This window comes from Falco peregrinus, chromosome 4 (genome assembly GCF_023634155.1).
Source record: "Falco peregrinus isolate bFalPer1 chromosome 4, bFalPer1.pri, whole genome shotgun sequence".
NCBI lineage: Eukaryota > Metazoa > Chordata > Aves > Falconiformes > Falconidae > Falco > Falco peregrinus.
Genome location: NC_073724.1, coordinates 26076071 through 26093191, shown reverse-complemented (window position 1 = coordinate 26093191; position 17121 = coordinate 26076071). Strand labels below are relative to the sequence as shown.

General features: G+C 42.7%; 2 protein-coding genes across 11 annotated transcripts in view; both read right to left on the bottom strand.

The window, feature by feature from the left end:
- Window positions 1-10945, bottom strand: part of CLCN4 (chloride voltage-gated channel 4) — a 45175-nt gene extending 34230 nt beyond the window's left edge. The window contains exons 1-2 of one of the 5 annotated variants that reach the window (XM_027785514.2): window positions 10848-10934; window positions 4581-4725 (exon numbers count right to left, since the gene is read on the bottom strand). In XM_027785514.2, the coding sequence (XP_027641315.1) occupies window positions 4581-4725; window positions 10848-10934 (232 nt within the window). Of the gene's footprint in view, window positions 1-75; window positions 166-4580; window positions 4726-7157; window positions 7224-9536; window positions 9710-10847 lie in introns of those variants that run through there. The other 4 variants (XM_027785546.2, XM_027785538.2, XM_005229447.4 and 1 more) reach the window with 4 other exon arrangements.
- Window positions 10946-14336: 3391 nt separating this feature from the next.
- Window positions 14337-17121, bottom strand: part of WWC3 (WWC family member 3) — a 103756-nt gene continuing 100971 nt past the window's right edge. For all 6 annotated transcript variants that reach the window (XM_055802242.1, XM_055802244.1, XM_055802245.1 and 3 more), the window contains exon 23: window positions 14337-16901. In XM_055802242.1, coding sequence (XP_055658217.1) covers window positions 16835-16901 — 67 coding nt within the window. In that variant the 3' untranslated portion in view covers window positions 14337-16834. The remainder of the gene's footprint in view (window positions 16902-17121) is intronic.

The following is a 17121-nucleotide window of genomic DNA, read 5'->3' as shown; positions in this document are numbered from 1 at the left end:
CATAGAGGGACACAAACCTGATGCAGATGATAAGGGAGATGGGAATGGGAACCAAACCTGGTCAGTCACACTCACTGATGAGGGTAGTGTAAGAGTGTCTGTTCCAGTGAGGTTGTCTGATTGGGGATCTTGTCAATTGGGAAACTACGGGAGACAGTGGGGGAACTGGGAACAAAACACACCGAGACATAGACTTGACAAAGCAAACATGGAGGCCATGACAAGAAACAAAACTTCATCACTCATACTAACTGAAGAGCTGTTCATTGTGTGTGTGCCTCTGGGATACATGGTCAGCTTTGCTAGTGGTTGAACTTGTACATGAGAAAGTGGCAGTCGTGTCCCCCAACATGGGCAGAGACCTCGGGTCCATGGGCTGTGCTCCAGCAGGTGGGCAGGAGGGTCCTGGGCCAGGATGGCTGGAGGAAGCAGCCCTGTGCTTCTACATCACTTAACAAAGTGTTGCTCTAAAGAGTCATTGATCCCACCCATCCTAAAATTGGTGCCTGGGAAACGGGGTCTTCCAGAGAGTTCCTAGGGTTTGTAACCTGAAATAGCAAGCCAAAAACAAAAACAAAAATAAAAACAAAAACAAAAACAAAAAAAACCCAGCTAACAGGGCGATACAAGAAAAAAAAAAACATAGGAAAACACATAAAAAAAAATGGGGACAGACACAGACTTCAGGGGGTTTATAGAACTGACCCAGGAGAGTCTTGACTGACACAAGATAACTTTTGCAGATCACTGGTGAGGCTAGCACGGTACTAACAACTGCTACCCACTTTCCTCCATCAGGTATGGAAACACAGACTTCACAAGTAAAGAATTTGGATCTTTGAATCTGTGAGGAAATCTCCCAGTTTTGTAATTGGAACAGGCAAAAATGTGGCAGATAAGCTTTTAAACAACAGCCCACGCACCCTGCTGCTCTGCTCAGTCCCCCTTTATTGGCTGCCTTTTTTTCTCCTTCTCTCCATTTTCAACAGTTTTACTTGAATGCTCTCCATGTAATATTTTTCCCCGGTGAGGACTGTAAGGATATAACAAGTGTGAATACTCGGCTTTGTCAGTGTCTGCTCTTTGCACTCCACTGGGTAGGACTTTCTGGACGACACAGACAATGTGCTTAGCACAAGCAGCTGAGAAAAGCATTATCTTGCAGGCAACCAGCAGGTCACCATTATAATGCTATAGAAGCCTTTTTAAGTGCGGAAATCAAGTAATCTCCAAGCACCATGACATGTTTGTCTGAAAGAGAATCAAGCAAGGGAGCTGCAGCCTGGGGAAGGAAACCAAATGCAGAGCAGGTGTCCCTCACCGTGCTGCTGAGCACAAATAAGCTGCTGCAAGATTGAGGAGATTTAAAAAGCAGCAGGTAAGAGGAGTGCCAATTGAACTAGCAATACTTTGCCAGATGAGAGCACGCTCCTACATTTACCAAGGGAAATGACAGTCTGAAGGTGGGATGCTGTGGCTGACACCAGGGGGCTGAAGTTGCAAGTGGAGCTTGAATTCAGTGTCTTGTATACCATGACCAAGAACCGGAATGGAAACCTGAAATGAGGTGAAAGGATAAGACCATGCTATTATTTTGTAACGCTGTGATATTTTGCAGATCATTTGTTTCACCCTATACTTCCCAGACAGTGAAGAAGGACCTGTGAAGAACATGCCGTTCAGACTGCTTGCCTGCATAAGGCAGCCCTCCCTGCTACATAAACAAACTTCTGGGAACTCTTGTGCTGAAAGCATTGGCAAGTTTTCCTTATACTACAAGAAAACTACCCAACATGCTAGTTATATCACATAAAAAATAGCTTCTTGAGTATGTTGTCAATGCCCAGCACATGACAGTATCGTGATGGATAATACCAGGCCAGACCACAAGTATGTAGGGTAATTACAATCTCAGCCTGAATCTACCCCAAAAATACGTGCTACACAACACGTCCAGGGAGAGAAAAATGTGCTAGAGACCGCAGGGACATGGAAGACTGAGAAAACAAACAAAGTTTAAACTAGGTAGCGTACCAATACCTGGAAATTGCAGCTAGCTGAATGATGATTAGCCTTACAGTTCACTTCAGGTACTAACTACACATCTGAAAACAGAGATGTGATACCAGATTATGCAAACCCCAATTTTAGTAAGTAAAACCTAGCTACAGCACTTTCGAACCAAGTACTACAGCATTCCCATCTTAAGTCCTAGCACTAAGCACTACAAGTATCTCTTTCTCTTTATTTTGCATTTATTTATGTCACCTTACTTCAGCATCTGAAATAATCTCCAAAATTTATTTCAGGAGAAGCTAACTTGCCCTCTTGGAGATGCTTGAAGACATGCTTCCAGTTCTACTGGCAGAACTGGACCCTTACACATATAACTCAGTTATATGTATTTGAATGCAATACATACAAGTTAAGGGCAAATTAATCTCATCCAAACATGAATTTTAGCCACGTGTACTGCAGCAATCCACTCCAATGATGGCAAAAGTATGAGCATTCATGATGCGAGTTATCTCACCCGGCATGAGAAACCTGCACTAGACTCTGGCCACTAAAAACTAGACTCCTTTCATTGCTGATGAGAGGCAGTAAACTCTATACAGATGTAATTTATCAGATCTATTTTAGATATTTACATTACAAAGAGATTGTTTCCCAGAAGTGCTAGTTTCTGTTTACAAAGATGTCAGGTAGACATCCACATCTCCTCAAATGAGTCCAACACTACCAATTCAAAAGAAAACACTGCAATACCATTACATGCAGAATTAGTAACAAATGCAAGTCACAGTCACTTGAACACCTGAGCACCTAAGAGATTTTGATACTCTGGCAGAGCTTATTGAAACTGTTGAATTGATATTGAATCTTATTGAAAGCTGTTGAATCTTTCTGAGTAACAGACACACGTATTTTCCCCCTTCGTTGTTCTGTGTCTTAGACATCCTTGCTGTCCTTTCCACTACTTTTCCAGATGCTGATGCAACACAATTTGTGCAAGGGCAAACATCTCCTGCTTAGTCCCTCATTCTTTTCCTAATAATTCCTGGCATTCCACCAGCTTTTCCTAGGGCAGACATCCAACATTTTCACTGGGCAGTCTGCTGACTCCAGGCTATGGTCCATGAAACTCAGTGGCCAGTTTGGAGCCCATCATTCTGTGGTCTCTTAGGCACATTCTCCCCATTGCTTTGCCTTTATTGACTTTGAATTACATCTGCTATTTTATACCCTGAAATACAGTAGAGAGCCTTCTTCAGCATTTAACAGTAAGCTCTCACTTTTACTGACTAGCTTAGTATATATACAACTGAACATTTTTGTCAACACTCTGCTTTAATAATTGTAAACAGGTTCTTGCTGAAAACTGAATGAGGAAACAAAGAAATCTGACTGAACTACATAGCTCCTGAGCTCAGAGGGTTCTGGTTAGCAGATTTCCCTGGATTTAGACCCATGCCAGACTACTGCGGTCCTATAGATGGAACAAAGGCCCAGCAGGGTTCAATTCACAAATTGAGAGAGGCCACAGCGCTGAACTGGCAATTGTGTTTCTTGATAGAGGCTCTCCTGGCTGCCACATAATCCTAGATACCTTCCAGAAACCTTCGGCCAGGTCAAGCTGATATTCAGTCCCAGATCTCTCAGCTAGCCACGCTTGGCACACAATATTCTGAAGTAGAAAGGAGACATTGCCCTACAAATGTTGGAGGTGCTGTCTGAGAGCAGCTGGAAGTAAGGGTCAAAAGACCAAGAAGATTGGCCCCTGAGGTTTGATGACTGTAGGATAATTTGTATTTAACCACTGAAGCCTCCTACATAAAGAAAGCAGAGATTAGTGCAAACAACCTACAGAAGCCAGAGTGCAAACACAGGGAGCTGCCCGACAGGCTGGGGCACACCAACAACCACAGCAGGTACTGCATGGACTGCAGGTCTCTTCTGTTACATTTACTCACTTGTTGTTTTTTTAAAGAACCAGAAGTATTATCATATTTAAGGTCATGGGTTTTCTGCAGGTCTCACAGTGAGTAAACTCATCATGTGATTGGGACCAGTTGTACGATACACTGCAGCTTGGAGCCAAGTTTTATAGAAGAGCGATAAATTACATTTACAATGGGAACGCTGACAACCTCTCAGCTTTATAGCACTATTACAGTACGTGCGAATGTAGAAGCCACAGCCAGAAGAGCTCTATTGATGAACTGACATTCTAGGTATTATGTTGACTGACTGGTCGGATCTGAAACGTATTTGACATGGCAAGCACAGACCAAAACATCCCATGTTTCAAAGAAGCTGAAAAGTATACTGATGGGAAACAACCAGCTGAACAGTCATCAAAGGAAAAGTCTTGGCCCTGGCCTATTGCTATTAGACATGCTAGTTCCATGCTATGTTCTCCTCATCCTGTTTTCTGTTTTAATTGGATACATTGCACTGAGGCAGGCAGTACATTTTTTTAATGCAAGTCCAACGAGTTTCAAGTTACTTTCAACAGATCACAGTTACTGAATTACCTCAACACTTCCAACGTTTCTAGCAGATGAACATTCACCTACATGCTTTCATCTGTGTGCTGCTTTCCTTGAAGACAGTAGTGGGGGAGTTGCAATGTGAAACATCACAGTGTGCAGGCAGCAAAGCACACCTCTCTTCAGCGACTCTTCTGCTGTAGCATAAGGAAGAAGTGAACCCGGCAAGAGGCTGGGGGAAGAAAACAGAAGCCTGAAGGCCAGTTGCAAGTTCCTTAATTCACATTAGTTTGGAGTAACTTTTCCAGGGTGTCCAAAGTATCACCTGTTCCATATCTTCCAAATGTGGCATGAGTTAGCTGACACACAAAAGCAGAAGACAGTGCATCTCAGGGCTTTTCTAAGCTCTGGCACCAATACACATACAATGATATACATACAATACTAAAAGGGGGAGATTCTACTCCAGACACAATGCTTTTGAAGTGATTCGTGGTCATTTCAATTATGACTCCATCAGGCTGAGCACGCCACTGATCTGAATGGTTGGTCAGATTAGCTGTGCTCATACGGCATGACATGACGGCAGGTACTGCACAAACTAAGGAGCACGGGGGCTGTGAAAATCCACGGGATTTATTTTCTGTAGTACTCAATAATGAACAACGCAGTCTTACTGGTTTACTAACTGGCAATCATCACAAGCCCCCTTGGCGCTGACGGATGGTTTGCCACTCGCTGTGCCCTTAATACTTGTATTGACTGTTCCTAGTACCGTATTTTCAAAACAGCCAAGCATGGTGTCCCAGCCTCATGGCTGTCACCTGCTCAATGCGATCTGTTGAGCAAAGGCACCTCACCTTGAGAGCTGGGTTCTTTGCCAGCATCCACCCACCCCTCAGTCCCAAGGGATTTAGACACAGCCGCAGAGATGGACGCAGAGCATCCTCCACCCAGGCCTCGAATCCAGGCAGTTGGGAGGCCAGCGCTGCTTGCAGCGTGAGCTGAAGAGGTCAGCGTTGAGAAGGAGTCCTAAAAGGATGAGGCTGAGGGAGAAAGTTCCTAGAGCTGGGCACGGTTACACCACAGGTCTTAAGAACTACCTGGACAGAGAAAATGGGACCTGGTAGCTGAGGAAGTCAGCAAGCAAGATTGTTAAGAGACACCTTGAAAGACATGAATGGAAAGTACAGGGATATGATTAGGGGTGTATGTCTTTTGGGGAGGGGCTGGAGAATGAGGTCTGTTTAGTCTGGAGCCAGGAAGGCCAAGGGGGGGTGTTGTGTTTGTGTGTAATTCCCCTTCCACAGCCTGCCACGTAGGAGAAGACAGTCTAGAAACAGCAATGTGACATCACACCCTACAGGATATAGGAGGCAGGGAAATGGTTATGAAACATTCTTCTAAACAAGAATTAAGATGCTGTTGGGTAGCAAGGAAGATGTCTTCAGCAAAAGCAAGCAGGCTGACTCATTGGCAAGTTAAACAGGTGGTTTTCTGCAGGTCAGAAAATACCCATGGGCAATTTAAGACTATTCACCTTAGAAGCCTCAGACTGAACAAGCTGATTGATTTATTGACCTTCTGTTTTAACAATGGTATTTAAAAAAAATAAATATTACAATGGCTTTGGATCAGAGCAAGGTTCAGGGTCCTGGAAAACACTGAACCCAGTTACAGGCCTTTTTGGAAACATAATACGGCACACTAGAAGTGGAGAATAATTAAGTTGGGAAAATACAGAGGGAAGATGGGATATTAAAATTGGCAGATGCCTTTCCTGCAATTCAAGGACTAATTCCACAGCCTCTGTATACGAGTAAATAGCACTGCAAACCCTGAGCCTCCTGCCACACAAGCACAGGCAGGCTGCAATATTGGAAACGTTACTGTAAAATATTGCAGCGTCCTACTGCATGGCCCCACCATCACATATTAAGGAGTTTCCTGCTATGAGAGTGTGGGCAAGCTAAACACAGTCGCATCTTTGATGTGCAGCTTTACCCTGAGTAACCTCTATGGAAAAAATTATGAAGCCACAGCAGAGCTCAAAAAAGACAGGGCACCAGATCACAGGGGAGAGTGCCCAGGAGAGAAAGGGAAAGCGCAAGGGAACATTTGGGATAAATGGTGGAAAATTGAGGCACAAAAGGCTCTTCCAGACCAAACCGCAGCTTCTGACCACCTCTCCTCAACCACCACACATGCTTATGGGGTGAGTGCAGAGGACATAACAGGGCTGGCCAGGAGCATTGGTGAAGGGAGGCATGGAGGGAGATGGGGCACACCAGCGCACCCCAGGAGCTGATAACCAACCATCGGGGCTTTCCAACCCTTCAGCAACAGCCACACTCTGTCTTCTCCTTTTCTCCTCCTGGGAGGCCCCTGGTCACCACGCTTCTCTTCCTCCAAGGCAAAAACCTTACCCCAGTGTCCTGCACCATCCCAGGACAACGCTCCCTTTAGAAACCAATTCCTTTTGGTATGAAGTATCATGTGTCTGATCTCTGTTCAAGATTTCTTGGAAAGTCTGAGCAAAATTAGTTCAGCTGCTGAGTTATGTCAGAAAGGAAAGGGGGGGGGGGGGGGGGGGGGAAATCCCAGCTCTTTCCCTGTGAGCTTCAAGTGGAATTTTGGCTCTATACAAGAAAATGTTAAACTTACGTCTCTGGTTCCAGTGAGTCTTAAAGGTCCCTCCAATAAATTTAGTTGTTAGCGTAGATGTCAGGGCTGTGGAAAAAGCATGAGGGAAGCATTGCTGACTCTGGAACATCCATCTGCATTTTTCAAACCGAGCTGAAACATCTCTATTAAAGGATGCTCTTCTGCTAACAGTCCATCAGCTTGGGCAGATGAGCGCCATGGGCCTGCATAAATCCCACATGCCCTTGTTTCTTGAAGGAAATAAGATTTGATTAGATAAAATTCAGAAAGCCTTCAGCATCTGGGGTAAAAATCAAAACTTCAAAGACCAGACAGACTGGAAATCCAGCTACCAGTGTAGCAACATACATAGTTTCTGTTCTTGATTTCCCTCTAGTCAGTCCCCTTCTTCACAAAAAAGAGGGGTAATTTCCCTCCTGGAGCAGCTATTTTTACTGCCAGAGAGCTCCAAGCCAGGGCTGAAGGGTCAGGATTCCTATGCAGTTTTCCTCCTCATGCCACACAGCTGAGCTTTGCAGCACCAGGTTTGGTTTTTCAGTGCTGCTCTGTCTCCTCCCTCAGAAAATGATGGGATTAAGGGGGGGCAGGGGAGTGGAACAGTTCTTGGACTGCAAAAAAGGCAAATACATTCAGAGAGAACAGAGTTTCACTGTCAGAAGGGAAATGCCCTAGTATATAGTCACTCCTAAAAAGCTCTCCCCATAAATGGGGTGTTCAATGGCATTAAACACACCTCTCACTGAAAACCTTTTTAAGCCTTCAGTTTGAAATAAAGCTGATAAACCTGTAGTAGAAAAGCCATTAATCTGTTCTACCACGTCACTTCTCATGATTTGAGTCGAGGCAGTGAGTCACTTTCACACAGAGAGGGTAACATTTTCCTGCTCGCTGGGCACGGGGTTTTACTGCTACGCTTGATGCCGATGGGCTGCACAGTTACAGACAAGGTACTTCGCACCGCCAAAGGGAAGCTCCCCCACCTACAAGACAGGGAAAACTTTTCCTTGGGGTGATGTTTGAGAGCAACATGTCAAAAGTGTTTTAGAAATAGAAGCCTACAGAACCCTGCCAGCGTTTCTCTTTGGGCATTAATGATTGTGTGTGATTTTTTTCTGTTCTGCCGGGCTAGAGATGAAGACATCAGAATACCTGGTGTGTATGTATGCACAGGCACACAAATGAATTCGGCTCCTGACCTACAGCCTGATCCCATGGGAAAAACCCAACACACACACACACTCCTCGAGCACCCTGCAAGCTGCAGCCTGATAGCAAAAGCAAACTGGAAAAGGACTGGTACTTATGGGCACTACGTCACTGTTTGAAGGTTGCGCACCATGCCAAGCCGAGAGCAGCTCAGACCTAAGAGAGGCTCACACGACACAGCACCGACCACCAACACACGCGAGAGTGCCCTGAACCACAGGTGAGCCGGGGGGTGGGAGCCTCCCCCTTCCCCCTGCACAAACACTGGGCTGCAGTCGGGATCCCGCTCACTGTCCTCTCCAGGCCAACAGACAACTTCATGATGAAGCAGCTCCCAGATCCAGGAGGTTATGGCATTCTGGAGAGCCTGTTTGCTCCAGGTAGATGGTAAGGACCCAACCCCACGCAAACATTCCCCTCCAACACCATCTCCTCCCTCCTCGTCTAGTCATTGTTTAAAAGCCACCAGCCACTACCTTTGAAAAGGTACTACCTTTACAAGGCAGCCCCCAGCCCGCACAGGCACTCAGCACCCGTGGGCATGGGTGAGCCAGGGCACGGCACCACGGTGCTGCTGGGCAGAGAGCCCTCCAGCTAGGGATGTTTCCAGGGTCACCCATTTTATACTAAACAACTGCTAGAGGACTAAATCCTTCATCTCTGAGTTGCCCCAGCATAAATTGTAACGCCGGCACCTTGTCTTTTGTTGCACAACAGATGCCTGACTCAAACTGGGAGACCAGGAGAACCACCACCCCGCACATATTTCCATAGGGTATTTAAATATGCCCCGGGGGGGGGGGAGAACCCATTGCATTTTTATAACCCATGTGTGGCAGCCCTGCTGTGCACTTCACATAGGCAAAGAGCCGAGCCTCATCACACCTGGTGAGCAAGAGCACAGCTTGATCACTGGGACCAGTGCTGGAGAGAACTGACTCAGCCTTGACTTCAGAGGGAGTCAGGAGAACAAACCCAGCATGGGTGCCTTCGGGATGCAAACCCCTGCCACCTCATGTCAGTCTTGGAAAAAAACCCAGAGGTTCTGTTGGAGAAAAATATTTTTTTTTAACTATAATAATCAGTTATGAAGAACCATTGTCCTTTCTTACTTCAATAATTCATCATATCCTTCCCTCCCCTTCATTTTCTGATCCTGACACGACTGCACACCTGATCACTAGAAACCAGACCTTATCTCTCACCGGGATGTACAGCTTCCTTCAGCACAGGAGATCCAGTCTCCCCCATGAGTGTATGGGTGAGCACACGGAGACCCTCCGCCTGCCAGATTTTCAGATTTTTCCAATAGTGGGAAAAATTCATTTGAACAAAGAACAGGATTTTCAAGAATAAGAAAACTTCCTGCAGGCTGGGAGTGAAAAGTCACCTGACTTTCTGCCTGGTGAAGCTGCGGCTGAGTCATCCTCCATTCTCTGGCAAAGGCACAGAATTATTTATCAGAATTCTTAAAGAAAAGGTGTCATTTCACTTTTCTGACTAGCATAAGCTCAAAAATTAACGCATCTTCTTGCATTCTAGCATTTATATTAGAATAATTTTTAAAAGTAGTAAAATGTTTTTTAAAACCTAATATACATTTAAAAAGCAATACAGAAGAGAAAAAGAAACCACAGAAGAGTCACCATTTTTTCTCCACAAATACATGTCTTCATATATTTGTATAGAGTGTGTAGTTAAACACCCACACCAGGAAAAGAAAGCAGACTCTGGACTTTGCTTATGTAAATACCAACAGTCAAAAAAAACAGTTTAGCATGGATTTTTATGCCTTTTGGTGATTAGCATTTTGTGTAAGAAGTAAAAACCTGCTTGTCATCTTGCATGTTCCTCCTGGAAAATAATTTTTCATGCTTCTCTTAGATGACAAGCAAAACCTACCTTACACTACAGCAAATTATGCAGGAAACCTGCCGCACTAAGTACTCTGAAACCACATCAGCAAAAATTAACAGTAAAGGAAAAGCCTCTTTCCCCAAATACGTCTATAACCCCCTAAGCAAGGTAATCCTCATTCCTTTATAAGCTTAGACACATCTGTCTGTACAATAACTTCCTTTAGGCATCCAGGAAAAAATAAACCACCAAAAAACCAACAACAAAACAAAACAGGGAATGCAAGCGAAACACTATTGCTGCTTTCTCTCTCTGCATGACTGGATGATGATGGCTGCTCACGTAAATACAGAATTCAGCAGACACCCGAAGGAGCCATAGCAAAATACAGGGACAAAGGGCCTTCTTCAGCTTTAAAGCTCCATCTGGCAGCATTTCTAACGGAGATGTCAGCCGGGAGATCAGCACAGAGCCAGCAGGCAGCCTCTGCACCTGCAACCCCTCTGCTTGCAGAGAAACTGTGCCGCTTTATTTTCAGCTGAAACTCTGCCCAACAGAGCTGGAGCTCTAGGACGGCAGCACTCGAGCAACTGGGAAATCAATTTTTCAAAGAATTATGCTGCTTACCTGCAATGCAACATCATTTAGCCCAGTCCCAAAGATTTTAATAGCATCCTTTCTTGGGCGGTATGGCTGCAAAAGCAGTGATGTCATGGGGAGGAAGCAGTAACAATCACGTGACTGCATCCTCAGTCTATAGGATATCTGACAGGAGACGGGGACAGGGGGAGATGGACCAGGCTGTAATCCCACAGGATTAAACTGCAAGCCTCTTTACCCTGCCCTACCTACTCGGTCACCATTAGAACACTTGCGCCTGTTTTCCTCCCTAACCTGAGCTAATTATTTTTAAAAGGGGTTGTGGATATTTTTGCGACAGCAACAATACATTTTTCATGAGGAAAAAGCACGGTAAGTACGCAACGTGCACACCAAGAAGTATTCCTGTTGACACCACAGCAACACCCAGGTGTCGGATTTTCTTTCATCTCTTAAGAAATATGTCATCACAGCAGCTTGGAAATGAGAGAAACCACAATTTCACCATCCCTTGCGTTTTTCCTTCTCCCAGTGCTCCATTTCAAGCTTAACCAGACCGACTTCCTTCTACCTTCTGCATCACGTTCAAGCTCTGCAAGCTTACCTCAAGGGTTTCATCCCTATTACCTTCCCTTCTTTGTTCTCCCCACCAGCCAGCCAGGCAGCCCTCCACTTGCAGACTTCTGCCTTTTCTTCAATGCAACTGTCGCTGCTTGAGATTGTCCTATATGCCAGCCATCTCTTCCTTTTCAAAACTTCTGCTTTAGTTTTTCCATCAAATATTTAAAAACTAGAACATCCTAAAATGTCGGGGGGGGGGGGGGGGGGGGGGGGGAGGCAATTGGCCTGTCACATTTTGGTTAACTATTACATCTCAGAATCATATTTTGGGGGGATCTGGGGGTTGTGTTTTCTTAATTTGGGTTTGTTTCTTCTGCTTTTTTAAACAATTTTATTATACTCTACAATGTATTTGAGCTCTAAAATGAAATAATAATTTCCAAAGTTCTGACTCTACATACCGTGCCACAAGCCACTAGGCTCACGTTCCACAAGGCACAACAGGTTGTAACTGTTCTTGGTAAAGATTGTGTACATGTTTGTACATGTGCAATGTGTTTTATTTCAGGACATTCACCTTACTGCTCATTTTCTCATATTTAAATATTGTGCAGACTGGTTTTACCCCTAAGGGTATCCAGGGATGTGCTTTGTATTACCAAGCAGATGCAATAGCTAGGCAGAGGGAGATCTTGCACAAGCCACGAAAACATCCAGGGGTGAAGGAAGGCACACGATGACTTCCACTCACTTCAAAGGCTAAGGAATGCAGTTCTGGAAGACCTTTTAGTCCCAGTGTGTTTAAGCAGGTATTTATGGATGCACGAAGCAGGCAGCCCCGGCCCAGCAAAGCCAGCCAGTTGATACAGGGTGTACAACCCCCTTTTTCAGAATGGCTATACAGCTCCTCCAAATGTTGTCTACAAGCTGAAGAAAGTTCTTGTACTCCTTATTTCTGGTACAGACTCCCCATACAGAAGCCACATGTTGGATTTTATTGTGAAATTTGAACACTCAGCTTGCTTCACCTGAAGTTCTCACACCTTTCTGGAGAGAGGAGCACACCTTGAGAGATTTGATTAATCCCTTCACAGACAGCACAGCAGATCACAGTTCTCTACCACTCCCCGATCAGTAACAGCCCCAGGCCTAGTATAACAATGTCAGTGAGGTTTGGAAAAGCGATAAAAGCCCTAACTTCCCGCCATGGGCTGTTCTTTGGGCCCGTTAAAATCAGTATTAATAGGCCAACTGAATGCTGTGGAGGAAGTTAAATTAAGCGCTCAGTGTTTGTTTATTTTCTTGATAATGTATCTGCAATTTGCCTTAATCAGTTTATGAGGGGAAAATACAGAAAACAGCAAGTTGCTTTTAATTGGTCAGACACAAACATCTGCACCCGGGAACTTCTGTGCCACAAGACACACTGTAACACAAACGCCGTGCCCTAGACACAGAGTAGTAAATTTTGTGCATTAACCTAGTGAGCACAAGGGTCTCAATTCCTCTTTTTTTTATCGTGGACGGACTTTCCTCAGTTCACTTCCTAATTTTTCCTTGCCTATTACCACAGTTGAACTCAATGAGTCTCCTGCTGAATGTGTATTTTTAGTTGGATGGTCTAACCGTAAAAAAACTAAAGGGACAGAATACCTAATTCTCTATAGAAAATGTGATTCTATAACCTAGATATTATGTTCACATTTAAGAGACTATTAGAAATAATAAGAAACCAGAAACATTCCTAAGAAGCTTTTAACTCCAAGAATACTGAGATTTTCCAAAGTGCAAGCAAATCACTTAACTGACATTTACAGATTCCAAAACCAAATCAGCTTTACTCTTTGGTATTTTCTTCCAATGATACTGTCTCAACTGTGTGGTCTCAGGAAAAAGAAAATACTCTTCACATAATGTTTTTGGAAAGATTGTTCTTGCTTTTGCTAGCCTGCAGTTTCTCAAGTCTCTCTGTAAATACATTTTCCTCCTCTCAAAGGAGACTGGAGTCAAAACACACTGTAAAGTGCCCTCTTCCCTAAAAATTCAAACTTCAGTTTTACATCCACTGGAAACAAAGTACATAGTTCACGTAATTCCTAGAAAGAAAATTTGCTCTTTTTTATACAGCATTTGTCTTGCAAAGAACTTACAAGAACCGCAGCAAGAAATACATATAAGACTTCATTCTTATAGCAGAATGCCCATATCAACATACCCATTATAGCTTTTGTTGTTGATCCCGAGGTTGCTGAGACAGAGACGGTTGGTATTCCACATGACTATTTCTAGCAGACCATTTAAAAATAACCTCAACTCTGTCATAGCCTTAATGCCTTGCAAATACTGGACAGAGAGAGGAGTCACATGTCAGTGCTATTATTTTGCCTCAGCTCCTGCAGCTGAGGGTTGCAGAGAAACTGAGAAATGGCCTTTCTGTAGTTATACAGGTTTAACGCTTCCTTTGTGAAAACAGTAGTAACGGTCAGCCTAAACAAGTCAAACAGTATTCTTTTGAGTAGCTTCCACCTAGGAATTAGTCATAAGTAAGATATTACAGAACTAAAGATGTCAACTTACTTGCAGTACGGATCTACATAGTACAAGCCTCTGTTGGGGGGGAAAAAAGGTAGTTCAAGGTGTTGTTAAGTGGAACTACCCATGAATTCCGGGAATACTCAACTATGAGCCTCCGATATAGCTGTCAGCCTATGGTGAGCAATAAGCACATGGGAGAACATACCAGCCATTCCTTAGACTCTGCACCCCTTTCAGATCTTCAGTGTAACCTCTCTAGGATCTCTGATGTCACAGATTTCCTCTTACTTTTTTTTGAAAATTCATTACATTCACCGAAATGACATTGTTATTCAAAATACAAAATTTCTTTATAAAAGCATCATGAATGTGGCAAATATAAACCATTCAAAAATGTCTTTAACATATAACAAAACTCTATTTCTGTTTATGGCAAATTATTTATTTTGTAGAAGAAATACTTTCAAATAATACAAAAATGACACAATCATACAGAACTGTGACAAAACCGAGAGAGATGAATACTGAATATGATAACTCATTACCACATCAAGACAGAACTCATTACAGCAGTCAGAATCACAGATGCACAAGAGACGCTGACGACATCTCACAGCAGTCACTATTTAAAAATACCAACTGAACCCCCTGACAGAGAGGCCACCAGACATTGCCCCTTCATTATACAGTCACAAAACAATTCAGGGTGGAAGTGAGGTCCCTATCCCAACCCCCGCTGAAAGCAGGCCTAATGTGACCAGGATGCTCCGGGCTACGTCCAGTCAAGACCTCAACCCCTCCATGGACACAGCTCCACCTCTCTGGGCAACATCTTCCAGTATCTGACCATCCTCACGGGAACACGGTGTTGTCTGTTCTCAGTATACAGCAAACATTTCTGGTGCCACCGCACAGTAACTTTTGATGAACACTACTACGTAAAGGCCTCCACTGAACATGAGACATCAAATTCTGACTAACTGGTCTTTTCAAGTAATGAGCACTGAAAAGCTTGCTGTCCCTAGAATTTTACCCAAACACTAAAAATTTCTTACGTTATTTGATTTTTATCTGCATAGTTTCTGAATATGTCTAGTTGTGCCCAAGGAACCCAATACACACCCACCAAAGCTTACTGGCAAAAACAGACTTCAGGATGGTTAGCATGATAAATGCTAAATATAATTTAATTTCATATATATTGCTATACGGTCAAATCACTTGATGCCTGTAATGGTTATAGGCCATCCTAGGGAATGCGGGATACTACCTGAATAATAAATGTCTGCATTAATCATCCTCATTGATTAATGATTTAGGTTTACAATCTTTTTTCCATTACTTTTTGCCTCAGCTTGGACAAGTAAAAGCGATTAGTTTCACTTTCAGGTTTTCCTGATCTTTGAGAAGGTAACAGAATATAAGCTCTTGAAACTCACAAAGAACACTGACTGACTTACAAAATATTTGAAAATATTCTGATTGGTTCTAATAAATCTCTTTAGGTTTTGGCTGTTGGTGTTTTGATTTCCTGACATATTGGAATCTAGAACCAATGAAACCTTTAGAGGTTTTAGAGAAACTTTAAGAGACAGCATGATCTTCCTTCTAGGAGATTCCAGCCAGCAATTTGCAAGGTTAGTCTTGTGTTGGGCACCTCTCTTTGTAGGTAACGTATAATTAGAAAAATATGAGAAACTATTATAGTAGCTTAGTAAAGAAGTATTTTTACATACTTGCAGGATGCAAGGACACAAAACTGGCATTCTCGGGAATTCAGGGTGACAGTCTTTCATTAAAACAAATGGTCACAAGTGAAATTATTTCTTTGCAGATTTTAACTGGTCCAACTAGCAATCAAGTGAGGTATACCTTCCAAAATTATACACCTTCTCCCCTGGAAAGCATCACTGTTCAACAGAACTTGCATGCAGGAACCTCAAAGCACATCCTTTAGGATGAACATGTATTTAAGCACCCTTGCTTAACGCAGCTGCTTTCTGAAATCAGCACATATGTACTTTCCTGCATGAGATCACTTCAAAACTGTAGAAATTACTATAATAATACTTTAGCGGTCTTTCCACACAGCTAGCTCAGATTGCTCTTTTAACTCCCTTTTCATTAAACAGCAAAACAAAGACCTGTCACCCTTTTCCTTCCTCCGTTTAAAATGAGAATCTAGTTAAGAATATAAAGATATTTTAGACACAACTGAAATGAAAACAATCTATTAGTGCACAGTAAGAACATGCAAATGAATTCTGCAATGTTTAACATCACTTCTAATCAGTGTTAAACACATTGCAGGTGATAATATTTTGCTATAACACAGACAGTGCTAAAGGATACAATGTACGTAATAAGCTACAGATAATATAGCTGAAAAAAGTGACAATTTTAGAACATAGTATTTTCATTTCAGGTATCAGAAACAAAACCAGCTCAATGGTTCCATTCTACTGTATGACAAATACTGAAGAACAAAATTTCAGTCTTAAAATACATCTTAAAGTAGGTATTTTCCTTCAAGGAAAAAAGGCACTATAAATAAATTACACTACAGTGAATTTGCCTGAACTCACTTTGTTTCTGTCTTCCAGCCTTTAAGTCAAATAAAACAGCATAAAAACTGTACACGCTCTTAACAGGATAGTCGATCTTTTATAAAATAAGTTGTCTTCAGAGATGTCAGTTTCACAACAAGGAAAAACCAAGCCTTGTTGCAGTCGCCATTATAAAATATATATATATATTTATATATATGTTTTTGTTTACTTTTACTTTTTTTACTTTTTTTATTTTTTACAAAATGTGTATATTAGCTTTCGCACTTTTTTTTTTTAAAGAAAGTTGGCTACTCTAATAACTTCATTAAAATAAAAGCGATAAATACTTCATGTTTACAATGCAACATGTCATACATCATCAGCTGGCAGAGGAGGTATGTTAATCCTTGGTCTTGTAAAAAAAGCTATCTTCTCTCTGTGATCAAAACAAGATAAAAAGGAAGTCAATCAAATATATGCCTACTTCTTTCCCCCACCCCCAAGAACATAGTATCTTTACTCTGGTTAGTATTTGTTACTTACATACTGAACTGATGGTTTATTTGAATACAAGAAACTTAAAACTATTAAACCTCACTGTATACTTTTGGCAACTTTCTGTTGAACACAATTACAGGTTTTGAAAATTTAGGTAG